General features: G+C 38.9%; 1 protein-coding gene across 3 annotated transcripts in view; it reads right to left on the bottom strand.

Moving 5' to 3' along the window:
• PTPRR (protein tyrosine phosphatase receptor type R) overlaps positions 1 to 27,790 on the bottom strand; it is a 244,827-nt gene that overhangs the window by 78,580 nt on the left and 138,457 nt on the right. For all 3 annotated transcript variants that reach the window (XM_040491425.1, XM_040491427.1, XM_040491426.1), the window contains one exon: positions 16,259 to 16,521. In XM_040491425.1, the coding sequence (XP_040347359.1) occupies positions 16,259 to 16,521 (263 nt within the window). The remainder of the gene's footprint in view (positions 1 to 16,258; positions 16,522 to 27,790) is intronic.

Below are 27,790 nucleotides of genomic sequence, written 5' to 3'. Positions count from 1 at the left end.
AATATAACTTTGTGGGAGATTGTCCAGGAGCCTGAAGCTGAAACTCAGTAAAGATTGATTCTTTCTCCTCCTCCCCCTCCTCTGCCTCTTCCTCCTCCTCTTTTTTTATCTGCTTAATATTTTTATCTGCTTAATTAATATGTTAGTCAACTTAATTCAAGGAAATTTCATCAAAAAATCCAGTTTAGTGCAACAAATATCTATCATGTACCTACTGTAAGCAAGGCATTTTAAGGGAAAAAATCAGGTTTCAGGTTTGGGTAGAAATGTATGTAGAGTGGTTGACAGCTTGGGGTCTGGAGCCAGACCGCTTTATATTCCTTCCCTGGCTCCCATGGCCAGTTAGGTGACCTTGAGTGAGGGACATAACCTTTGGGGGTCATGGTTTCCTCTTTTGTAAAACAGGGATAATAACAGTAGGATTGTTTGGAGTATTTGAGTTATACACGTAAAGCATTTGGAACAGGGCCTATAACACAGTAAGTGCTCAGTAAATGTTAACTGTTATTATTATTATCATCATGGGATAATCTGCATTTTAAAAATAGGGTTTCTTCTGGCCTATTTCCATTTTCCCCCATTCTATTCAAGATTTTGATATATATAGTGAAGAGGATGGAGAGGAAATGAAGGAGAGTGGGATGACCATTTGATGGAAAGAATATAAATGCTAAAATTCCTATGTAGTACTAAAGGTATCACACATTGATTGCTGTATATTTGATCATATATGGCTATCAGACTGTAGTATAGCTGAAGAAAAAATCTTTAAAACATCTTAAAATCTTACAATTTTAAGATTTCTTCTTCAACTATACTGCAGACTGTCATGGCAGGATCCTCACTGGATGAAACTGAATTCTGGTTCCTAGTCGTGATTTAAGAAAATTAAAACACGCAGACACTTATTCATTCAAAGGTCCTCCTGAACAGAAGTTTTTGCTGAACAATCACTGCTTTCTCTGGAAATGTTAAAGAACTGTATTACTCTCAGGAAAAGATGATTGAAGACTTTTATTATAAGAGCAAAGTAAAATACAACCTTTAGAATGTGTTACAAGGATAAAAACCAAAATAATTAGCTTCTAAGCATAAATGATAGGTAAAGATCACAGTTAATTTGTAAAGAATTATACAAGAAAAATTTATAAAAGAATTTCTAAGAGAAGTTATCAGACACTTTTGTCTGTGATCAGGTGTTGCAAATGGCCAATGAAAAGTGTATCTGAGATTAAGCAATGGCTTCTTTAGGAATTATTTTTGGATTGATATTTGTTATAAAAAGCCCAAGGAAACCCTAAAGATGTCTCAGATACACTGAAGGGAATGATAGGTGGTCTAGCTACTTTACTTCACCAGTACAGAGGAACTGCACCGGAAGAGTCTCATGAAAAATGTTTCTGGGGCACCTGGGTGCTGCCCAGCCAGTTGAGTGATCGGCTCTTGATTTCAGCTCAGGTCAGGATCCCAGGGTCGTGGGATCGAGTCCTCCCATTGGGCTTTGCAGTGAGCATGGAGACTACTTATGACTCTCTCTCTCTTTCTCTCTCTCCCTCTGCCCTTGTCTCCCTCTCTCCCGCTCTCTCTCTCTTAAAAAATAAAAATGCTTCCAAACAGGGCAATGGATGTGATCTGCACAAAACTGCCGAAGCATGAGAAAGACACATGTACCAGAACATAACGCGACCTGTATGTCTCTTTAGGTCACTGATTCTGACGCAGTTTATCCTGAGCAAGCCTACTAGAGGAAACAAGCGTGGTCTTAAAATTCTTTCCAAAATTGGGGGCTCTCGGTTAAGAAAGAAACGAAAACCTTTCCTGCAAGGCCAATAAGCAGCACAAGTGTATGCAGAGCTCTGCTCATGAAGAGTCAGAAGGGCAGGCCACACCAGCCCAGCTCTCACCCAAGGCCTTGCGGGGACACAGCTGAAAATCACTGATTTAGATCAAAACGTGGGGTAATCTACAGCTAGTGACCAATCCAACTACAATTCTATGGCTGAATAACTCAGTGCTGACAGATGGTTCCCACAGGATTTACAGTTCTCTGTAAACAAGCTGGTTGACTTTGTCTCAGTTCCTTCATTAGTAAAACACTAAGAACACGGTCTTCCAGTGTCCACATCTTGTGATCCTAATAATTTGGGTAATAAATCCATCTTCAGGGACCTCGTGTTAAGAGCTGTTGGACTAGCTGTTGGGGTCAAAAGTGAAATGGATTTTAGACAATCATTGGAAAAGTTTCCAGCTCTGCAATGGACAAGTTGTTTCAGTTTCGGGGCTCCACTTCCAGTAAGGGGTGTGACCACTGCTTTCACACCACAGGCTGTGTCACTAGCTGCACAGTTACGGGAACAGCCCTGGGACTTGGGCCAGGACCACGAAGATTGTGGTTCTCAAATGCGAGTAATTTACATATAGAAATACAAAATATAGTAATTTAAGTATATTTGAACATACACAGGCAGTTAAATATATGTTTGATTATATGCATGCATTCAAATATATGCAACATTTAAAATATATATGTATATATCAATATATATCTACCATTTGTATAGATCTCTATCTATATACCTGTATCTATCTCCTCAACTCTTTCTTAGGGCTATTAAGGCTAAATTTTTGAGTTTGATTCTAGAATATTTTCTATCTAGAAATTCTATCTATATGGGAAAAATTTTTCTATCCAGAAATGTTTCTAGCTAGAAGAATACTGAGAAATGTTACCAAGTTTCCCTGGGGGAGTATGAAATGAAATTAGGTTTGGGAGCTTCTAGTAGGAGCCATTGCTCTAAGCTTCCTCTCAACTCTAAAATGCTGCAGTTTGACTACTGAAGAAACCTCTAGTTCTAATTTTACCACCATCTATTTCCAGACTATCACCATGCCCATCGTGACCACTGCCACCAATACTGAGTGAGAATGAGGGAAGGGATAAAGTACTTATTAAGGTCTGATGTGCTCCAGGCACCTCAGTAGGCAATAAGGATACTAAAGGTGTTAAGATAGCCACATCCCAAGGAGTCTACGATTTAGTTTACTGAATTACACAGTTTAGTATCTGGAAGAATAATGACGATTAAAAAAAAAAGTGTGGGGTCAAATAACCACTTTCAAGCCATGTTTTAAAAAAGTTACTATTTTAAAGTTTATTTATTTATTGAGAGAGAGAAGGAGAGCATGCCCTAAGTGGGGGTGGGGCAGAGAAAGGGAGAGAGAGAATCTCAAGCAGGCTCAGCACTGTCAGCACAGAACCCAAGGCAGGGCTGGATCTCAAGAAACGAGAGATGATGATCTGAGCTGAAGTCAGGAGCTGGTCTTTTAACCATCTGAGCCACCCAGGCACCCCAAGCCACGTTTTATTATTTTACTTGTTATTAATATTTTTAGGATCTTGGCATTTTATGCTCTCACCCTTAGGGGGATGAAAGTACTGACTGACAATTAAACCCACTTTAGGGAGACTCTTATTGACACCATAGTAAAGATTTCATGAGATACTCTCCCCACCCTAGAGTTTACTGGTTCACTGTAGAGGCTGTAAAGCCAAGCTTAAGAATTTCTATCACACACAGAGACGCAGAGATTTTCACTTTGAATGCATACTGTTGTTTCAGTGCACCCCCTACAGGTCATATCTAGTAGGATATATTTAAATTAGAAATCAGGAATCTTTGGGTCACCACTCCTTAAATAATATTTGCTGAGCACGTCCCTCATTGCTCTCAAGGATTTCACATTTAATAGGGGTTAATTATTCCAGTAATATCTCTTTGTATTATTATTACGATAATATCTCTGTGTATATGCTTCCAAAATATCTATCAACCAAGCTCTTAGACTCAATCTGTCCAAATAACAAAATACATGAGATCTTACCCCCCAAACCTGGCACATGCATAATGCTTTATTGCTTACATTCTTTGATTCTCACCCATTGAACTAGAAGTACATTCACTCTACTCTAAACTGCCTTAATACTGAAGCCTTTCCCTCATATGCTTTTTGGCCAGAATAGAAGTTGCTTCTATCGTTTTTTTCTATTAATTACTGCCTTCGATGCATTTAGCACTCCATGAACTATGAGGATGGAGCGACAATAAAACACTTTTAGAGTTGAAACAATACAACGTAAAAGCTGGTTTAAAAAGTGAAATAAATACTCTCTTTTACAAAACAGTGATGGAAAATCGAGCTATCATTGCTATGGTCAAGATTATAAAGATTACTTGTATCAAGAAATCATATGGAAGGATTTTCCCTCTGTACAAGTTTGATGAGTATTTAAAAAGAAGACTGAAATTTTACAATGCAGTTAGAAAAGTAAAGACAAGAGTAAGGATAGTCACCTCATACAAAGCTCTACAGGATGTTCAAAGATGAAGTCTAGACTTATCTGGAAAAATCTGCAATCTTGTTATTTGAGATCTCTGTTTAGATTTCTAAACCATTATTATATATATACGAGATCATTCAACTGCTTGATTTTTCATGTCTTGATGCATAACTGTGCTGTAATAACAGGTTCAGGATAGAATCTCTTTAATTTTACAAGACTTATACATTGAGCTGAGCAGAGGTCATAGACTTTAAAACTCATTGGTCACATAAAGTGGGTGGAGAAATTAAGCACCCAGGAATGAACTGGCAGTTGAGAAGTTTTCCACGTCCCGGGACTTTCGAGAACTAAATGGACATTTCAGAGCTGAAATAGTTGAGCAAGGCTAACTCTGGTGAATAAGCCTAACTTTGTATTATTCAGTCAAAATTTAAGAGCCCCTATTATACGTGTGGAACTAGGAAGTAAGGAAGCATAGATAAATGAGTTCTTAGGCGATTTGACTTGTATATATAGTAGGAGAGAGAGACAGAGAGAGGGAGAAGGAGGTATTTGTGGAATCAGGGGAGGAGAGGTGATGTAGAGGTAGTTTATTTCCAGATGTCTGTGTTTCTTCTATGGATGGATGGATGGGGGAAGGGAAATTCAAGGAGCACAGTAAAGATTTGGAAAAACTGCCTGGGGCAATGAGAAAGAGCTGACTGAAAAAGCAACAGATTATTGAGCAGTGTTGAGCAACCACTGGAGATTTAACATGGCTAAGGATCCACATTTGAGATATATTCTTTTCGGCTACAGCAGGTCTTTTCCATTCTTTTTATGTATTCACTGCAGTGAGCCCTTTAGCACCTAATCATTTCTTCGATCATTACTGATTAAAGTGGAGTTAAAATTCCAATTTGTTTCTCAGGATCCTCAGGTAGACTAAGGATTCTCTCAGGAGCGAATATTCTTTTGAGTAAGGATTCAGTAACAAAATACTAACGTAGAAGTCAAAATGCAGTGGCAAATTAAACATAAAAAGAATAAAACTAATCATTGAGGAAACCATATTCAGAGCAGGGGAATAAGGGTTTTTATAAGCTCCCCTTACAGCTTGGCGGTGCAGTGTGATATCAAGGACATGAAGGACATCAGCTCAGACTCTCCCCTCGTGGTGGTTAACGAGACCGGGCAACGTGCCAGCACCAGAGACTGACATCTGTAGGTCAAGAGGGAGATGATGGGGATCATCTGTTTGGCTTCGTTTTTGAAGTATTTCTTTCCATAAAATTAACCTAATTTTAAGGACTTGTTCTTTTTTTTTTTTTTCATACTGAAATTTAACAAATATCCATGAAATATGTAGTATGTCAGGCATTGTTTTATAGACACCACCATGTGGGGAAATCAGAATCAAGAGAGAAAAGGAGGGTAATGAGGATTGGGGCAGGCAGGCTGGGGGTGCCTGGAAAAAGAAAGCATTCTTGAGGCTCATATTCAAACCTCTGATTTAGAATAAAAATTGGCTCCTGAGTAAGAGGATTTACATCTTATAATACATATTAGCCAATAATAATTTAATTTGACCCATTGTCTTTAACATAACTTGTGGATTGAATGAGAAATGAAAATGATTGGATGCCAAGCATTGGTAGAAAGCACATCATATTTCAAAGTGTTCACACCAATTTGTTATTTCTTAAGTTACAGCTCTTTCATCACTACACTGGGACATTTTTATAAACTACCTGTCAAAAAAGATTATGTTTTACCTGCCAGAGAGGACATTACAGTCATGGATTTTTTTTTTTTTTTTTTTTTAAACAAAAACAAGAACGAGCTTCCTTTCCCTAGTTGAGACTAGTTAAGAATGGCTTCAACATGCAGTTCTCCACTAGAGGGCACTGTTTGCACATACTATGATCAGATAGGCTTCATCTAGGCTGGTTTCAGAACGTATCCAAGAATGGAGCACTCCCACCATGTTTAAATCACATCGAGATAATAAGGAAGCATTACTGAATGCAAATGTCATTTTAACGTTTGTAATATACATGCAGGTAAGACAAAAACAACAAATCCATCACTTGAAAAATAATTTTGCTAGAGTCACCTGCTGTGGGCGATCTGTGATTTTTTTTTTTTTTTTTACTGTTTTGCTATAGAAGTCATGTATTAATAGCTGGGAAAATCTGATGAGAACACAGTGGAAACTCACTTCATAGGAAAACAATGTTTGAGCAGTCCAGAAAATGATGTAGTGGATCCCTGAGCTGTTACATATTTCAAAGAACTCCAAAGGCAACCATTTGCCTGCAAGGTAAAATCTCCTGACACAGTACAAATATTCAGAGCTGGTCTTTCTCAAAATAGGAAGCAAAACGTACTCTGGGAATCATCTGTGCCTGCCCTGATTAAAATGCTTCCACAAAAAAAGGCCACTTCACCTAATTCTTTCAACCTGTACATCTAGATCTGGAACATGGTCCCCTAGCAAGGACTTGAAATCTCTTGAAAAAGCCCTGCCTTTAATACTTTCTATATCAAAACTCTAATTTGATAGATCACGGGTAGAGAGGAATCAGTGAACCTGAAAACATTATACCACAACAACCTCTTCTTTAGGGTCAAGACAACAGGAGAGCTCTATAGAAATGCCAGCATTATGCAGTTAGGGGAAGTAGGCATAATTTTCTCCAAAAATAGATCATATCTACAGAATGGTTCTAAGAGTTCCCAGAAAAGAATTGGGCTTTGACCCCCATCGTGGGAGTAGAAATGGAGACCACCAAGTAAAGCTGGAAGCCAGTGTCCAGGATCAGATTGCAAGTTAATGGGTGTTGAAAGATGGGTCGGGATGGCATGCTGAGAAACTCTTTCTGCTTGAATCTCAGGACCGAGGAGCCCTTGTGATGGGTGGTCTGATGGAAGACACAGAGAGGAGGACCCAATGGCCCTTACTCCTATTATTCCTCCAGGGGCCACCCGGGGAAGGGAAGGTGGGGAGAGGAAAGGAGCTATTATAGTGACCGCCATCACAGCCGCTTCTGGGTCTACACTCCTGGGACTCACTCAGCCACAAAGTCTCAAACATCTCAGTATGCTTTGAGAAAAGCTAGGTCTGTGCTTGCCAACAAGTGGTGGTCAATTTTCCCCTATTTTTAATTCCTTCAAAATATATCTTGGCTTTTGTTCTTCTGTCCCTGGGTTGTATCCCCTGTCATTTCTTTCTTTCATTAACCACTATTACCTTTTGTCTCATGACTTGCCATTGATTTTTAGGCAGATTTCAAAACTTTGGCCTCCATTTTCTTAATCTCAGTGGGTTTGTTTTTTTTTAATAAGGAACAGTTTACAGCTCTGTTTTTCTAACCCTGCAGAATACCAACACACCTCCATAAAAATGCACTCATGTCTATCCTACAAATAAAGAGGAAAACAGCTTGATGTTCACTGTAAACAAAGGGTTTGTGCCTATTTCCAAGGCCCCCCCCACTCTGGATATCCCCATAAAAGTAATTTATAAGGATGTGATAATCAAAACCAAGGGAAGCCCAAGATTATATCAACTGTATCAGCTAGAAGGAGGTAGAGCATAGTGGTTATATGCAAATTTATGTTGGATTACCACCGGGCCTCTAGAATGGGAACAACCAAATAGAGGAAAGGCTGAGACAGACTGGCAGTCAGACCGGCACCCTCCACTTTGAGTGTTTTGAATCTACCTCATAAAATTGAAATTTACTTGTTTCGAATCTGAAAAACATTTGAAAGCCCAGCATTAAATTTGCTAAGAGGAATAACAGCAAGACACTCCATAATATACCTACTTAGTATATACATTGATTTGTAATCTATTTTTTACTTATTTTCCATAGAATATAGAAATGTGCTTCCCTGACACTCCAAGGTAGTATTTGTTAGGGGTGCTTAAACAAGTTTAGCATCTGGAGCCAGATTGCTTCAGTTCACATTCTATTTGTCACTCTCACAACCCCAGTGAACTTACTATTATGTTATTTGTGTCATAACCTAATCTCTCTGAGCAGTCAGCTCCTCACCATAAGGAGGGGCTAATAAGTCCCTTGTGAGGATTAAATGAAATAATGCATGTAAAGTGTCAATAAATCTTATTGAATTGTTTTGAATGACATTACCTGGGGTTAAATTAGGATTAATTTCTAGATGGTTGTTTGTTATGTGTTATGTTATGATTCCCATATTGTCAGACTGGAAGACATGAGTCGTGGTTGATAGACAGCGCTGGGTGGTGCTGGGTCATAGGTTCCATCAGAATGACTGGTGCTTATTTGAAGGAGGCTTCCTGGTATGTGTATCACAGGCAAGATCAAGGAAGTCTGGAGTATAAACCTAGCTCTGCTGTAACTAGTGTCACCACCTTTGGCCAGTGTAGTCATGTTGTGGGCGCTCCACCCAGATCACCTTTACCAGGCTGACGCCCCTCCCTATCCTTCCCCCACTGCTGGGAGTTTGGGCTGTGAATGGCCACAGCTGCCACTTCTCTGGAGAATCATCCTTGGCTGATGGGAGTGGCCTAGGCCAGAGGCGCCTACAAAGTTATGCCTCCACCATCCCCAGGATGGCCTGAAGTCAACGGCTCACTGACATGGGGGGTACAGATGCCCACCCTGAGGTAGAACAACTGTTCGTGAGGTGCCACTCATGCTCCAGGGCTCCCTGCCTGAACAGGCTGAGATCAGATGTCAGCTGAAACCACCTCTTTGCTTGGCTTCTCCTCCGTTCTGCTTCCCCTACTCTCCTTTAGGCTTCTCCTGAGAGCATTGTCTCAGGCTATGCTCTTCTCACTCAAGACCTAAAAGAGAATTCTAGGTCTTAGTTTCACTCGACAGAAAATGATGGGTCTATTTCATGAATACAGATTTTAATTTCCAGAGTAGTTTTGTCTTTGTAAATGTTGTACCTTGACATTCAGTTGTGTCTATTCTATCCTTTTCTTGTATTTCCCAAAGGGAGATTAGTTGAGGAGCAATTAGGTATCTTTTAAGTCAAAATTTTTGAGCACTGAAATGTTTTTTCACTAGGGAGAGCAGGGGACAGAAGTCAGAACATTCCACCTTGCCTAGAGGAAATTATAGTAAATGCAACTTTTAGTTTAGATGTAAAATACTCAACATTTTCTTGGCCAGGCCCATGTTTCCATTGCTTCCATTGCTGCAGGCATTTTTAACTTTGATAGAAATCTCCCGGGCTCAGCCTAAAAAACCTTGTTTTTTTAAAACTTGTTTAATTTTTTTTTAACGTTTCTTTATTTTTGAGAGAGAGACAGAGTGTGAGCAGGGGAAGGGCAAAGGGAAAGGGAGACACAGAATCCGAAGCAGGCTCCAGCAGCCCCGATGCGGGGCTTGAACTCACAAGATCATGACCAGAGCCAAAGCCAAGTGCTTAACTGACTGAGCCATCCAGGCACCCCTAAAAAACCTTTAAAGTGACATAGCTAGGTGTTACATCATCATCTGCACATTTATGGACACCTAAAGAAACCATATCATGGTAGAGTTAAAGAAAAGTTAGAGAATGTTCATTCATTATGGCAAACCTCAGGGGCTAGTGGAGGCCTCAGGTGTGATAGAAAACCTCCGTTAATTCCACATTCCTATCAGCCCACTGAGGAAAAAAAGTCGGGAGGAGTGAGGGTGCCCTGTTAAACGAGACACCCTTTATGGACTGTTCCTTAACTATTCTTGCCCACTTTTATTTCTAATGGAAAATCAAATTAAGAAATAGTGGGAATCTACCCGTCTGCCTGTTAATTTCCTTTCCATAAAACTGGCTGTTAGTCATACAGTAGCATAAAGAAGAAATTTGTAGGAATTTGTATTTTCGAGTTCTCTGCTTTCCCAAGTGAAGGAAATGTATCATTCTAGGGTCTGAGTGTGATCTTTTGGTTACTGGAAATTTGGAAGCTGGTTCGTATACAGTTCTCTTGAGAGTGACAAGCAGGGAATTTGAGGAGGACCGGGATGGGACAAGAGAAGAGGGAACAGGAGCCGTCTCTGGCCTCATGCTGTGTCAGCATGTGACCTTGTTGTCCAGCTTAACTATCACCAGAGCTGTGCAAGGCACGTGCTATTCTCCTCATCATAGGTGAGCAAACAAGTTCCCAGTTTTGTATGCAATAGGTGTGGGGCAGACCTCTGAATGCACCTCTTCAACTCATAGAGTCACCATGGGAAATGAACTCATCTGTTAGATGACAGTGGGTTTAATATTATTGATAGTTATTAAATTACATTAAACGGTAAAATTTATAAACATATATTTATCAGTAGGATGAGAAAAACTATAAGTCAATTGACATTTTAAAAGGTATTTATGAAAACATAAAATAAAAAATATTTATGATGTCAAATGGCAGGCTCAACCCTATCAATTCAGTTAAAAAAAAAAAAAAAGTTTTAACTTTCCTGAGTTCAAACTGAGCTAAAACAGGCTCATGGAATGGGACCACAGGAAAAAAAGAAAGAAAGAAAGAAAGAATGCTAGATTTCCTTTTCCTCCTTAAAGGCAAAATGCCATTTTATATTGATTGTTAATTTTTTTTAAAACGTGTATTCACTTATTTTGAGAGAGAGAGCACACACAAGCATGCGAGCAGGGTTGGGGCAGAGAGAGGGTGAGAGAAAATCCCAAGTAGGCTCCTGGCTGTGGGCACAGAGACTGACATGGGGCTTGATCCCATGAACCATGAGGCCCTACTCGAGCTGAAATCAAGATCCGAACGCTCAACCAACTGAGCCACCCAGGCACCTCTTGATTGTTAATTTTATCGTGTCCTTTGAAAAAAAGCAGAACAGATATTATCATGCCTATTTTGTACACTGCAGAAACGACACAACATAGGACTTAATTATCTTGTTGACTCACTTATTTAGTGAATGTCAGAAGCAATATTAGCACAGAGACTTAGCCCTGGAGTTTATCATTAGGCTATTTGTTCTTGTGGAAGTTTCCTTGGAAATATATGAGATCTCTAGATGCAAAGGCACATTATTTAAGAAAGTCCATAATATTTTTCTGTGTTTACAATGTACCAGGGTCGCAGGAACCACAGTAGACACAAGAGCATTTGAGCCTATACCTGTCCTGAAGGGTCTTCCGAGCTGGTGACGGGACAGGACAAACTACTTGAAAACCAGTGTTAGTCCCTTTCTGAATAATTATTCTTTAATGAAAATCACTGCTGGAGGAGCGGTACATGTGAGAATTCAGAGGTGTTAAGAATCCCTGTGGGGATGGATAAGTGTCACAGCCAACGGTAGGAGGTTAAGTTTTCGCTGGGATTTAGAGACTAGAGATAGACAGGAGGAGAGAGAAGAGGGACCAGGTGAACACAGATGCAAATTTAGACAGGACTACAGCGCACTGGAGAAGACTGGATGGAACGAAGGTGTATTTTGGGAGTAGCAGCAAACATATTTGGAGAGAAGGATCAGGGTCCAATAGTATAGGACCTCTAAGGTCCAGCAAGCTGGTCTGGGCCTCAGGCTGTAGGCACAAGGGAGCTTTTGAGGATTTTTACACAGCAGTACTGTTACAATGCAAGCACTGTTACAGCAAAATAAATCTGAAGAGTGTATGGTATGAATCGAAGGAGGAGAGAAGAGGATTAGATCAGGCAGAGGAGATGAAATAAATGAAATATGTAACACATGCTCCTCCTGGTGTCATTCTCATGATCACAGGACACAGTAATTCAAATAAGAACTAATGAGATCTGGGCCCAGATCTCAAAAAGAGAAATCAATAATGAGAAAATCCGAGGAGCAAGAATCAATATGAAAAAGGTGACTAGTTGGAAAATTTATCTTCATAATTTTGGGGATATATTCTTTGTGTTTAGGTAAAGCATTCACATTCGGTCTCTATAGTTTCTTTTATTTATTTATTTTATTTTTTAAATTATACTTTATTATTAATAATGTCACAGGAATAGATACTCTCCATCATAGATGAGAGATTTATATGGCATGACCCAAAATATTTTGGGGACAAGTGACTCATAGTTCAGCCTCTATGGTCTCATGGAGATTTTAATGAAGCCAGATTTCCATACAATAAACAAGGCATTATTATTTCACTTCAGGATCAGAAGATGGAGGGATATAAAACACAAGTCTATTTTAAAGACACCATTAGAACACATAAGCATAAATTAAGTTTTAAGGCTTTTAAAACTCTCAGAAATGTTTCTTGATTGCATGGAACACTATACACCTGTCATATTTTACCACTCTTGAAATATCACTATACCATCTTAGCAGGGAATTATGGCAGAAAAAATGGGGTGAGAATAGAGGAAGAAGGGGTGATGGGAAAAGCAGTGTTTCCCTACATCTGAAAGCTCACCTGAGAATTATTCATTATAACATTGATCTTCGTTCATTCATGCAAGCATTTATTTCCAGGAGCTTTTGCTTTTTAGGAATTATGTTCTACATGTAAGAGACATGTAAACCATATATGTGTCCTTAAGAAGCTTAGTCAATGGGATAAGATAGATTAGTTTTACATACACTTGAGAAATGCTATAAATACTGTATGCACACAGGGTTGTGGAGCTAAAGTAGAAGGGGGCAGAGGAGATGAAACTGAATGAATAATATTGGTGAAGTGGGCTAGAGGAAAAAGGAGAAGGAAGGAATGGCTTCTGGAGGAAGTGACACTTGAATTTCCCTCTCCAGATGCCCTTCCTACTCCCCACTCCCTCTTCTTACCTTGGACCCACCTCCCTAAGTAATCCAACCACAACCACCTTTTCTGTTGCTACCTGACACCCGGATAGCTCCTAAAGCAGTGCCTCCAGCTCAAATCAGCCTCTCTGATGGAACTTGGAAGCTAAGGGAAGAAAGGAATCTAGGTGGGAACCTAACGGTGGCCACCAGACAGCCAGAAGGATAGTGTCTTGGAGGCCAAAGAAGGAGAAGATTTTAGAAATGAAGTAGACATTGGTGCTAGATGGGAAAAGAAATGAAATATGTGCTTTGTATTTGGTGTTTAGGCCATTGATAAATTTGGCAAGTGTGCAAATAGCAAGGATTAAAGTTTGAAAGTGACCAATGAGGCAACGAATACACTCTACTCTATTAATAAGACGCTCTTCTGAGAAAGGAAGGAGAGGCAAGAACCAGAGAAGGAAATGGGTTAAAGAAGTTTCTTTGATACAAGAGAATCTATGCTAAAGTCACCACGTTAGCAAAGAGGGCACAGTTGAAAACAGAGAAGGAAAATTGATGGAGTGAGCTATCAGGAGTGGGAGCAACTGACCGGAGGAGTCCGTGTGGACAGAAGAGCTTTCTCCTCCTCTGAGGTGGGAAGGAAGTGGGAGGCGATGGGTGGGGAGGCGGGGAAGTTTATAGACCAGGTGGTAGGGAATCTGACACTGATTACACACTTACTCTGCTAGAGTCCCCACGTGGACCATGAAGATGAATAAGACACCATCCCTGTACTCTCCATTCTCAAACGTTCGCTTCATTTAAATGAATAAAGGAGTAGTTAACCTTATGCTGCTTGAAATTCAAACATGCCCAGCAGTGGCTGACAAAAGGTAGGATTCTGGCAATAGGTACTTCCTAGAGGATTTCACCACTGGCCTTGCTTAGAATTGGCAGTGCATGATGATAGTAAAAGTCTGACTTTTAGGTAGTTTTATTATCATCTTTAAATCATCTGTAGAAAATGACCACCTTATTGCTTTCATCGGAGCAAATCTCTTCTGCCACCCCGCTTGTGGTACATCACCTCAGATATTTGCTTTGAGGTTTGATTTGGAAGCAAATCAATGTATAAAACTCATTTGAGTGACAAAAGCAAAAGAGCCTGAAGGAAGCAAAGAAGTCAAGTTTAACCCCTTCATATTACAGATGAAGAAAGTAAGGCCCAGGTAGGTGAATGATGCATATGAAGCCACTCAATCCAGCAAAGGGCAGAGCTGGGTCTGGAATCCAGTTCTCCGGACTCCTGGTTAGTCTCCAGGAGAGAGTTCCATCTTGTCTACAGCCCAGACAGCAGTGTTGTGGTACCCAACTAAGAAAATAGTACCTGGAGAGCCACATGGATCCATCAGGAAACCAACCAGTATTTGGGGGTGATGAGGAAGGAAGGAAGACTTGATTGCTCTATGTTTTTCTTCTGTTATGGAGTCAAAGTGTTCTCCCTTTACAGGACTTTAGAGATCACTGCAACAAATCCCTTTCTTTTTACTTCATTCATTTTTTTGGACAATATTTCAAAAAATTTGAATGACCACTTTGGTCTTCTGAAGTTTTTATATTTTCTGAAGGGATGTGGCATGTGTGAGTATGTGTGTGTGTGTGTGTGTGTGTGTGTGTGTGTGAGTGTGTGTGATGGGAAATATATTTAGAGATGTGATCTGAAAACCTAAGACAACAAAAAGGACAGTGACAGAAAATGAAGATATAGGAAAATAAGAGGAAAATGAACCAGGGGAGTGTACCTTGAGAGCCTCTCAGTTTCCCCACTACCCTCACATGCAGTATTGGATATAACATCAATCACATATATATATACATATATATATATATATATATATATATATATATATATATATATATTTTGTTTTGAGAGAAAGGGAAATAGAAAGGGAGTGAATGGGGGAGAGGGGCAGAGGGAGAGAGAGAAAGAGAGATAGAATCCTAAGTAGGCTCTACACTTACCACGGAGCCCAATGGGGGGCTTGATCCCACAACCCTGGGATCATGACCTGAGCCAAAATCAAGAGATGTATGCTTAGCCGACTGAACCACCCAAGTACCCCATTCATATTTTAAGTATAGATAGGAAGCTTCTTACTTTAAGAAATAGCATGCGGGGCGGGGGGGGGGCTGGGTGGCTCAGTTGGTTGAGTGTCCTACTTCTGCTCAGATCATGATCTCACAGTTTGTGAGTTCGAGCCCCATGTCGGGCTCTGTGCTTATAGCTCAGTGCCTGCTTCAGATTCTGTGTCCATCTCGCTCTCTGCCCCTCTCCCGCTGTACTTTGCCTCTCTCTGTCTCTCAAAAATGAATAAATGTAAAAAAAAAATTAAAAAGAAAGAAATACCTTGGGAAAGCTTTACTTGATATTTTGGGGGAAGTAAAGAATTAGGTTTTATGTACTTTGCATATCATGGTTTTCATATATTGGCTTTGTTTTGAGTGAGAATGTGTCAGTATAAGTACATCACAAAGGCAGGTAAGGCAACAAAAAAAAATGTCATGGATTTTGAGATTTACTGTTTGCTCAGAAGAAGAAGAGGGACAACTTCATAAAAAATTGACTTGTGGGGTGCCTGGGTGGCTCAGTTGGTTGAGTGTCCAACTCTTGATTTTGGCCCAGGTCATGATCTCACAGTTTGTGAGTTCAAGCTGTGCATCGGGCTCTGTGCTGTCAGTGTGGAGCCTGCTTGGAATTCTCTATATCTGCCTCCCTTTTCCTCTGCCCCTCCCCTGCTCACACTCTCTTAAAATAAATAAATAAAACTTTAAAAAAATTGATTTGTGACAATGATTCTTCCCACTTCACATCAAACAATGTGGGCTTTGGTAGGAAATACCTTAAGTTTATTCCTAGTCCTTCCATCTACCAGAGTTTCAATGACAATTAAAGGAGATAGTGTTATGTTACATCATCAGCCCTTAAAATGTACTCAGTACATTTGATTATAGAAGCTGTTCTGTACTTGAAGATGACCTTGGCTTGGGTCTTCCCCCAAATGGAATCTGATGTAACGAAAATATTTTTGTAACATAGCTAGAATCTTTGTAACATAGAAAGATGGCAGTAAATGATTTTAAATCCAATATGCCAATCATCTCTGGTTCTATCATTTTTAATTGGTGAATAATCTTTTAAAAAAAAGTAACCTGTAGGGGGATACAGAAAAGCTCTTACCTCTCCTGAAGTCCTATGGGCTTCATTTTGAAAGGAGAAGGGCAGACAGCGGTGGTAGCTTTGATCTCAGGAGTGTATCGGCCTTGAGGGTCCACAACCACATTCAGCACCTTTGGGGCTTGCTCGGGCTGGACCATGCTGTTGACTGTCTTTGCCTCAGACTGTGCTGGCTGTAATGCAATGGGTGATAGGTGGATCTCCTGATTTTTCTCTTTATCTTGTCGCAAGGAAAACTGAAACTTTTCTTTTAATCTGTAAAGAATCTATAGAAGGAGATACAAAGTCTTGCTGTCATATTTTGCACACTAAACAACAAAATATAATCTCTTCCAACCCGACCCAGAAGACAAACTAAAATGAAGGTTCAATGATAATACAACTAAGCAAAGCCTTCCAGAATGGTCTCTCAGTTTTATTATATTGAGATTTTTTTCCCCAAAAGGATATAGTTGGTATTTCTAGTTGTTAAACAAATGTGTTAATGGATCTATTCTTCAAATATATATTCAAAAGAAAATTTGGTTAATTTTATGAAAGTGCCAGATGTCAGTTTGATCACATGCAAATCTTTACTCAAAATGGCTGAAATGGAAGGCTGATGAAAGGAAGAGCCATGAAATATGTATGGGCTGATGACATTTACAGAAACAGAGATCTTGATCCAGTACAACATGGGAGAATAAAATCTTGTAAAATATTAATGAAAACATGGTTATGTTATAAATCTTAATTTCTTATGTTGGTAAATATCCACACTAGCCATGTATTAACTTGAATATCTCGTAACTTCTTGAAAAATTTAAATGTAGGGCACTTATCAAAGAAAAATTTGGATAATCAGAATTTCATTTCTTACCTCTTTCCCCTTTTAATTAAAAAAAAATTTTTAATGTTTAATTATTTTTGAGAGAGAGAGAGAGAGACAGAGTGCGAGTGGGAAGAGGAATAGAGAGAGACACACACAGAATCTGAAGCAGGCTCCAGGCTCTGAGTTGTCAGCACAAAGCCTGACGCAGGGCTCGAACTCATGAACCATGAGATTATGACTTGAGCTGAAGTCGGGAGCTTAACTGACTGAGCCACCCAGGCACCCCTCTCCTTTTTAATCTTGAATGCATGTAGGAAAAAGCAAACATATTACTTTCCTCCATTCTCAGAGCCCTTTCTGGAATGGCTAATTCACTTCAGAAATGGTAGGATTGTCATTTTTAAATTTTTGAAGGAATTGGGCTGACTTTGCTCCAACCCTCCATGGACTGAATTGTGAGGGAGTAGAGTTTGTTTCTCATCCTCAGGCTTCTCTTTTAATCAGTTTTTCTTTTCTATTTTTATTTATTTTTTTCCTTTTTAATTTATGATTGACTTTTATTTTCTAGAGAGGGAAAGAGTATGCAAGCGAGGGACAGGGACAGAGGGAGAGAATTTTTTTTTAATGTTTATTTATTTATTTTGAGAGAGAGAAAGCTCTAGTAGGGGGAGGGCAGAGAGCAAGAGAGACAGAATCCCAAGCAGGCTCCAAGCTGTAAGCTCAGAGCCCAATGCAGGGCTTGAACTCATGAACCATGAGATCATGACCTGAGCCAAAGTCAAGAGTCAGACACTCAACTGACTGAGCCACTCAGGTACCCTTATTTCAACTTTTTAAAAAAAGATTATTTTATCTTTTCTGGTTTTATTAAGATGTAATGGACATATTATATAGTTTAAGGCTTACAACATAATGATTTGATTTTTTTTTTCTCTTAACGCTGACTCCTCTACTCCAATTACCGCAGAAACTATATGCCCTTGGGGTGCCTAGTTGGTGGCTCAGTTGGTTAAGCTTTTGGTTTCAGCTAAGGTAATGATCTCATGGTTCATTGAGTTCGAACCATGTGTTGGGCTCTGCACTGACAGTGCAGAGCCTGCTTGGGATTCTCTCTCTCCCTCTCTCTGCCCCTCCTCTGCTCTCTCTCTCTCTCTCTCTCTTTCTCTCTCAAAATATATAAACTTAAAGAAGAAACTAGATGCCCTTGTATTTCTTCAAGTATGTTCTCAGGAAGTGACTTGATAAGTTAATGCACATAAAGGGGTGACTTAACCCATTGTCTGTAATTACAGCACTGAAAATGTCTGCATTTCAAAAAGCTTTGGGCCAACTGGACTCCCTTGTTTAATGTCTGAAATCCATTAGCTGAACGAGTGATATTTTAAGGGAGAGGGCTTTCTTGGCACTTTTCAATCACATTCACTCTAACTAGTCCTAAGACTAAGTCTTTCTTTCAAAGTTCTTTTAAATTCTAGTTATATCTATATTTGAAATCTACTGGAAAAAAATATATATACATATACATATATATTTGTTAAAGAATTAATAAACAGAAAAATTAAATTGCGAAATAAATTGAGAAAGAAATAATCAGAAATAATGGAGAAGATAAATACCTTTGAGAATGTATTTCAGGAAAATTTTAGAAACTATTTGTCTAATGTTCTCAAAATACATTGGTAGCACTTGTGGGTAATTATTTGAGGAAAATGAAAACACTAATTCGAAAAGATATATACATACCTATGTTTACTGCAGCATTATGTAGAATAGCCATGATATGGAAGCGACCTCAATGTCCATCCATTGATGAATGGATAAAGAAGATGGCATATATACACAATGAAATATTATGCAGCCATAAAAAGAGTAACATCTTGCCATTTGTAATAACATGGATGGACTTAGAGTGCATTATACTAAATGAGATAAACCAGAGAAAGACAAATGCTATATAATTTCAATTGTATGTGGAATCTAAAAAACAAAACCAATGAGCAAAGAAACAAACAGAAGAAGACTCATAAATACAGAGAACAAACTGGTGGTTGCCAGAGGGAAGGGGGTAGGGTAATGAGGGAAATAGGTGAAGGGGATTACGAGGTACCAAGTTCCATTTATACAATATAGAAGTAACAGAAGCATAGGCAATAGACTCAATAATACTATAATAACATTGTGTGGTGGCAGTGGTGACTATGTTTATCATGGTGAGCACTGAGTAATATATAGAATGGTTGAATCACTATATTGTACACCTGAAACTAACACACATTGTATGTCAACTTCACTACAATAATAAAAATAGAAAATGGTTAAAATGGGCAAAAAATATGTTGTTAAAAAGTCTGCTTAACAAAATAATATTCTAAAAAATCAAAAAGAAGCAAAACACAACAATGTAAGATGAAAAGGTATCAGACTGAGATGAAGAAGAAAAGGATTTTAAAAGCTGAAAACTCGGGAGCAGGATGAAAATCTTGTAAGCAGTAAAGAACGGAAATGACAATGCAGAAAACACAGCCAGTGGCATATGTGGCAAAGTCAGGAGATTGTCTGGAATATATAGCAAAAAGATAAAGAGAAGAAGGTGAAAACAAGGAAAACAATGGCATACAGAAGTCAGAGAAAAGTCACTGTGAACGATAAACCAGACTAAGTGAGAGAGCTGTGAATCATTCAGAGCTATTTTTCAGTGCCCACTGAATGTCATGTATTGTGAGACTTACTGAGGATTCTGCTATGAACAAAATAAACTATACCCTGTTCTCATGGAATTAGAGATATGGAATGAAAAAGGTGCTCAGTCAAAAAACATGTCAGTTGAAAAAAGAATAAATGTGAGGAGAAAATGGGAGAGTTTTTGTGACTGAGGAAAAAATGCATTTACAAAAAAATGCATGAATTCCACACCTCGATAAATTGAAGTTCATGAGAATGAAGCTAAAAGTATCTCAAATACACAAGGTGTCAGGGAATATACTGCCTGTGTACATTTCCTGGAAAAAATTAACCCAAACTCATGAGAAAGATGACTCAAAATTAAGAACTGAAGAACTAGAAATTGTGATATAAAAGGGAGTTTTGAAATTATGTAAAAATGAGTGAAAATGAAATTTAATTATGTCTCAGGTCCAACATCTCGGATTATAACAAGACAGAGGTTTGGGCAGAGAGATAAGAAATAGGAGTGATTGTACATTAAGTGATTTATTTATTTATTTATTTATTTAATTTATTTATTTAATTCTCACGTTAGATAACATACCTTGTAGTCTTGTCTTCAGGAGTAGCATCCAGTGATTTATCACTTACATACAACACTCAGTGCTCATCTCAACAAGTGCCCTCTTTAATGCCCCTCACCCATTTTCCCTCCTCTTCCCCCACCCCATGAACCCTCAGTTTGTTCTCTGTATTTAAGAGTCTCTTACGGTTTGCATTCCTCTTTTTTTTAATCTTATTTTTCCTTCCCTTCCCCTAGGATCAGCTGTTAAGTTTCTCAAGTCCACATATGAGTGAAGTCATGTGATACCTATCTTTTTCTGAGTGACTTATTTCGCCTAGTATAATACCCTCCAGTTCAATCCATGTTGTTGCAAATGGCAAGATTTCATTCTTTTTCATTGCCGAGTAGTATTCGATTGTGTATGTGTATATTCATCCGTTGATGGACATTTGGGCTCTTTCCATAATTTGGCTATTGTTGACAGTGCTGCAATAAACATTGGGGTGCATGTGCCCTGTAAGTGTCTTTGAAATTAGGGATACAGATGGAATCAGAGTTAGGATGATCACTATAGGTCCTTCTGACTAATTATACATTGAAAAAATTACAGTCCATCTGAATCATGTGGCTTGCCCAAATTCAGCAGTCAGCGAGGGCAGATCCAAGTCCTGGGGCAGTTCTGCTTTGGAGACCCATGTACTTTCCACACCCTTACATTACTTCTGGTGCTGCTCTTTGCCATGCTGTCATTCTTAACGATTGACTCTAACATCACATCTGCTGCAGATTGGTTCTCACCACTGGCTTTCAACACCACCAAATCTAAGAGTATATCTTTTGTGGATTAAAATCTCTCTTTAAGGAAAAGGACTATGCACCTAGGGAGTATAACTACAAATGCGTTCTTATAAATTGAACTGTCAGGCAATTAAAAAGAATCCTTTTTGTCTTTTATTCAGTTCACTTCCTCATACAATGGAAACTTTTATACTGGTGGCGTTCACTGACAAAGGTAGGGTAAAGCTAAATCTTAAATTTTTGAAAACGATGGTGCTAAATATTCCCATGAGAAATATTACTGCATAAGAAAAAAACAAGACATCTAGTATTAAGTGACAAATCTTCTTACTCTTATTATAATTACTTTTACGAGCTATAGGATAGAAAACATTGAAGATAAATATCCCTACCCTGTGTATGATGCCTAAGAACTGGGGGGAGGCAGTTAATTTACTGCTTCTCTTCAGTTTTCATAACCCTCAAAGGCACTTTGCCACCACTTTGCGCAAACAAAATCCTAGAAATACGAGAACAGTACCAATAAGATAACACAAGATTGCTAAGTTAAATACATAATTATTAAAAGATGAGGCAATAGAATTTAAGGCAGGACATCTTTTTAATTTATTTTTATTGATTATTTAAAAAAATATTTATCTATTTAAGTAATCTCTACACCCAACATAGGGCTCAAACTCACGACCCCAAGATGAAGGGTCGCATGCTTTTCTGCCTGAGCCAGCCAGGTGTCCCTAACTTTTTATTTCTTAATTGCAAGCCAGCTATTTACTTGAATGAGAAGAGAAACAAATACATCTGTACCTTCACAAAAATATCTTTAATAAAAGATAATACATATGTTATATATTCTTAGTTCTTCACATCTGAATATAATATGTACATCAGAACATTTGATTGCCTGTTTACATTTGGGTTTTGGAGAAGCATATTTTCATTTCCAAATTGGAATATTTGGATAAGCATATTTTCATTTTTAAAATGAAAATTTGGAGAAGCAAATATTTATTTTCAAAAATGAAAATGAGACAGCCAAGGAAATAACAGCTTTCTCAATAGCTCTTGACAGGTAACTTTTATGATTATATTGGTATAGAAGTAGCTCTAGTCCAAAGTCCTTCTTTACTTCATGAGTTTATGTTCTTGCTGAAGAACCTTTGCCACATATTTTACAGTCATTGGCTTCCTTCATCGCTGGTTACAGGTCAGCTTTTTAATCTGTGTCATATGTGTACAAACTGATGCCTACGCCTTTGATTAGGCAGAACTGATGCCTACGCCTTGGAGAATATATAATGCTTACAAGACACTTTAAAAATACTCAAGAGTGAGGACACCTAGGTGGTTCATTTGGTTGAGCATCCAACTCTTGATTTTGGATCAGGTCATGATCCCAGGGTCATGGGATTGAGCCCTGCATCAGGCTCTGCACTGAGCATGGAATTTGCTCAAGATTTTCTCTCTCTCTTTCTCTCTCTCTCTCTTTCTCTCTCTTCCTCCCCCCCATCTCTCTTTCTCTCTTTCCCTAAAATTAAAAAAAAAAATACTCAAGAGAGAGACTTGGTTGACAAAACATGGAAAGAATGGAAGATGTTGTTACCTGGCAATAGGTGGGTTGTCATGGAATTAAGTTGTAAGACAGTGGTTCTCAACCAGCAGGGATTTAGCCCTTCAGGGGCATTTGGTAATGTTCTGAGATGGTTTTGGTTGTCATAATAGGGTGTGTGGTGGGGTGCTACTGGCATCTAGTGGGCAGAAGCCAGGGATGCTGCTAGATACTTGACAGTGCACAGGACAGATCCTCCTCTCTCCCCAATATAATTACCCAGTCCCTTTGTGTGCTCTTGGTCAAGTCACTGATCCTCTCAGGATCTTGGTTTCCTCATCAGGAAAATTAGCAAACTAAAATACATTAAGTGTTTATGCATGGAGTCTATAGTTAATAATACAACATTGTATACTTAAAATACTTTGCTAAGAGGGTAGATCATATGTTAAGTGTTCTTATCACAATACAGAATAATAATTAAAAAATTGAGTGCCTGGTTGGCTTAGCGGGTTGAGCATCTGACTTTTGATTTCAGCTCAGGTTATGATCCCAGGGTTGTGGGACTGAGCCCCGTGTTGGGCTTCACGTTGACAGCATAGAGCTTGCTTGGGATTCTCTCTCTCCCTCTCTCTCTGCCCCTCTTGGCTCATGCATGCATGTGCTCTCTCTCTCTTTCAAAATAAATAAGCTTTCAAAAAATAATAAAAAAAATAAATAGAGAGCAGGAGGACACTTTTGGAAGTGATAGGAAGATCTATGACAAAGATGGTGGTGATGGTTTTATAGGTATATACTTATCTCCAAACTCACCAAGTTGTATCCATTAAATCTGCACAGCTTTTTGTATGTCAATCATACTTCAATAAAGTGGCTTAAAAATACATTAAGTATTTAGTACCACACAGTAAATTTAGTGCCAATTTAGTACCAGTAAGTGTGCAATAAAGGGAAGACATTAAATATTACTATTGTTATTATTTTTATTATTAAGAGGATTGCATTCTTAATACTTAAGAAGTAAACAGTTTTTATTAAGATAGAACAAAATTAAAAATTGCTTCAAGGCACATGCCTACTCTGAAAATGGTATGTTTTACAGAAATGGTTCTGTAAACAGATCATTCCAGCCAGAAATCTATTCCCATTTCCCTCAGTCTCTAGCAATTATATATAACCAATTAGAAGAGGGTACTGTTTATGTCCACCTGTGACATGTTTTCACTGCATGGGGCTCAGGCTATAGCAGGTGATCTGACATACAACTTCCTGTCTCAGCTACCAAGACCATGACTAGAAAACTTCTACATGACTAATAATTGGCTTTTTTATGGGTCTAACATGCTAAAACTTTTGTTGACATCAAGAGCTCTTTTCCTGTATTTTCTAAAATTGCTTTCCAGAAGCAATCTGGCTTGTAGATATCTCTACCTACATTTCATAAATGCCTTTGCACTTTGTAATAAACCTCTAAGTACATTTGAAGATTTAATTTTGATGATAAATGTTCCTTCCATTGTTTATTGAAGTTTAATAACTAATTCTTCTTAGTAATACATTTCCCCTACCTAAAACAGACTGAATGGATTGGAAATTGCCCACACACTTTTCCTTGGAAAATTGTATTTGTCTATTTGTCGCTCCACCCACTCTACATTCACATTTGAGAGGTGCTAAATAAGTCACACATTTGAAAATGTCATGCATGTCTAATTTTATGCCTGGCAATATAATTTTTTTTTATTTTAAGGAAAGTAAACAATATGCCACATTTCAAAAATTTTGCCAAGCCTTATGTTATTGTTACATAGCACACATAATCCACCATTACAGCAATTTACCTATAAAATTTCATAATAAAACCATATGCCTTTTGTTTCTGTGGTATGTAGGAAGGCTGGATCGAAATAATGGTATTTGATCTCTCATACATATAGTTATTGCCAGAGGGGAAATTCTGTACTGTGTCTTTTCTTTTGCATGGAATCAACAAAATCATGGGAAATAGAATCAGAATATTATGTGTTTGAAAATTGCAAAAGTGATAGCACAACTATTACTGAGAGAGCCAAGTAAAAAACTTACTTTAAATCAAGGTCACTATCAAAACTACTTGAGCAAAGATAAGCTTTTTTAGAGAATCACATTTGACAAGTCCCTAAATGTGAACTGTTGACATGTCAGTGTTATAGTTGCATCAGATAAACTTAACTTCATGTTAAATCCAGTCTGAGTAGGTAGAATTTTTCTTTTTTTTTATTTTAAAATTTATTTATTCTGAAAGATAGAGAGAGAGTGGGGCAGGGGCAGAGAGAGAGGGAGAGAGAGAATCCCAATCAGGCTCTGTATTGTCAGCATGGAACCTTATGAGGGATTTGAACTCACAAACAATGAGATCATGACCTGAGCCCAAATCAAGAGTTGGACGATTTACTGACTGAGCCATCCAGGTGCTCCAGAATTTTTCTATCAGTATTAATTCCTTCATGTATACTGCTGGTTCCTCTGTTAATGTTTTTTCCCTTTTTTTAAAGCTTATTTATTTATTTTGAGAGAGAGAGAGACAGAGAGAGAGAGAGAGTGTGTGTGTGTGTGTGTACATGAGCGGCAGAGGGGCAGAGAGAGACGGAGAGAGAGAATCCCAAGCAGGTTCTGCGCAATCAGCACAGAGCCTGATGGCGCTGGATCCCATGAACAGTGATATCATGACTTGAGCTGAAATCAAGAGTCAGATGCTCAACTAACTAAGCCACCTAGGCACCCCTCCCCTGTGACTTTTCAAAGCGACCTTTTCTCATGAAAATTTAAGATTGTGTTTGAAATATATCATTCTACTTCTTTCATTTATTCAAGGGCAACTGGAAGACACATGAAAAGTGTTGTTTCTCTCACTACCCCCACCTCCAATGTGTTCCTTGCCCAAGAAATGGGAGCTCCACCAGCCAGGTACTCAGCCAAATAAATGAGGAGTCAACCTTAATTTCTTTCTTTCCTTCTCCCTGAGAAGGGAGCAAATCCTGTCATTTCCGTTTACAAATAAATCCCAACCATTCACTTCTCTCCATCTCCACCACCATCCCTCCTCTGGGCCATCATCATCTTTGTCACCAGGCTAACACAATGGCTTCCAGAAGAGTCCTACTGCTCCCAGCTTTGCCTCGTGTTCTGTTCCCAACCACTCTTCACCAGCAGAGCACCTGCTCTTGTAAATCCACACATCAAATCACATCAAAGCTCTGTTTAAAACTTTCAGCTTCCACCCTTATTGTTAAGCCCAGAGAGGCTGGCTTATTTCCACCTCAACTGCTCTGTCCTCTGCCTGGGAGGCCCTCTCCCCACATTGTCACATATCTTGGAAGTCTCCGAGGGTTCTGTTCCGCTCACTCACTATTAAGGTATCTCTTCACAGCACTGCACAATATATGATTTTTTAAAAAAAATGAATAGACTTCATTTTTTAAGATCAGTTTTAGGTTTACACACAGCAGCAAAGAGTACAGAGTTCTCATATACCCTCTCTCCCTTATTTCCCTAAACAATATTCCCTATTAACATTTTGTATTAGTGTGGTCGCATGTGTTACAATTGATGAGCCAATACTGGATATCATAATTAACCGAAATCCGTAGTCTAGATTAGGGCTCACTCTTTTTGTTGTACATTCTATGGGGTTTTTTTTTTTAATTTTTTTTAACGTTTATTTATTTTTGAGACAGAGAGAGACAGAGCATGAACGGGGGAGGGTCAGAGAAAGAGGGAGACACAGAATCAGAAACAGGCTCCAGGCTCTGAGCGGTCAGCACAGAGCCCGACGCGGGGCTCAAACTCATGGACCGCGAGATCGTGACCTGAGCTGAAGTTGGACGCTTAGCCGACTGAGCCACCCAGGTGCCCCCATTCTATGGATTTTAACAAATCCATGAGGCCATGTATTCACCACCACAGTATTGTACAGAATAGTTTCACTGCCATAAAAATCCGCTGTGCTCTACCTATCCATCTCCTCCCCTGAAACCTCTGGCAACCACTGATCTTTTGATTATCTCTAAAGTTTTGCCTTTTCCAGAAGGTCAAATACTTGGAATCATGCAGCATGTTCATTATTTGTTTAAAAGAAAAGTACTAAATTATTATCTGTGTCCCCCCTCCCCCTCCCCTTTAGAGTATAGGTCCTACAAGAACAGGGATCTTGTTCTCTCCTTTGGCCACAGTGCCAACCACAGGTCCACAGTGTATCCCCTGCAGGAATTTGTAGACTGAATGAATGGATGAATCTAACTGCCAACCCAGTGGACAGCAATCACCCATACTTTGGAAACATTCCTTTCTCGATTTGTTGTAGTAACTTTGGAGCAGACTTATCTAGGTTTCTGATTTTTACATTGATGCTTGGCAGAAACTGGGAAAAGAAGAGCTAGTCTCTGGCCCCCAGGGGTTGAGAGTGTGGCCACCACAGATTCTTTTGCCTCATGAGAGCAATATGTCATGAAAGGATTTATCCAGTCATGCTGGATATGCAGGTGCTCCTGAGTTAGAGAGGCAGAGCCTGGACCGAGTCTTACATGGTAAGAGCAGGCTCTGCTGGGCCTCTCTCTGCCCTCCAGGACTCAGAGGCTGCTCAGGAATCTGCCTTCCCACTTCCCTCCTTTACCCTAGCCTTTGCTCTGCCCAATCTTATCCGTCCGCCCAACGCCCCCCCAGCAGTCTCTGCTTTTAGCACTCTCAACCTCCTTGAATTCTCCTCTTCCTCCCATCTTTTCATCTATGAAGCAGAAAAACACTCTAATTGTGACTGACAAGAGAGAAAAAAGCCCTCAAGATTCCTCAGCTTAAGGAAGAGCCGCATATGTTAAAATAGTGCAATTAACTATTACAACAACAACAACAACAACAACAAACACACCCTCTAAAATACTAAAAAATGCCCAGAGGTCTCAGTCATAGTTTCCCTAAAATCTCCAACTTTGTCTCATTAAATTTTTCCCTCTCAGTCTCCACCATTTAATACATAAAAATCAAATTTCTTACTCAATGTTTAACTTATTCTTTTTATTATTGTGTCACAATTCTTAGAAATCTTGCTAAATGTGTGCCCATAGGAGAACAGACACTTCTGAATTCATGATGATGGAAGCTTTAGGGTGTCCTTAC

The sequence above is a fragment of the Herpailurus yagouaroundi genome, unplaced genomic scaffold (assembly GCF_014898765.1).
Source record: "Herpailurus yagouaroundi ecotype Mexico unplaced genomic scaffold, PumYag 182, whole genome shotgun sequence".
Classification (NCBI taxonomy): domain Eukaryota; kingdom Metazoa; phylum Chordata; class Mammalia; order Carnivora; family Felidae; genus Herpailurus; species Herpailurus yagouaroundi.
This window is presented reverse-complemented; position numbering and strand designations above follow the sequence as displayed.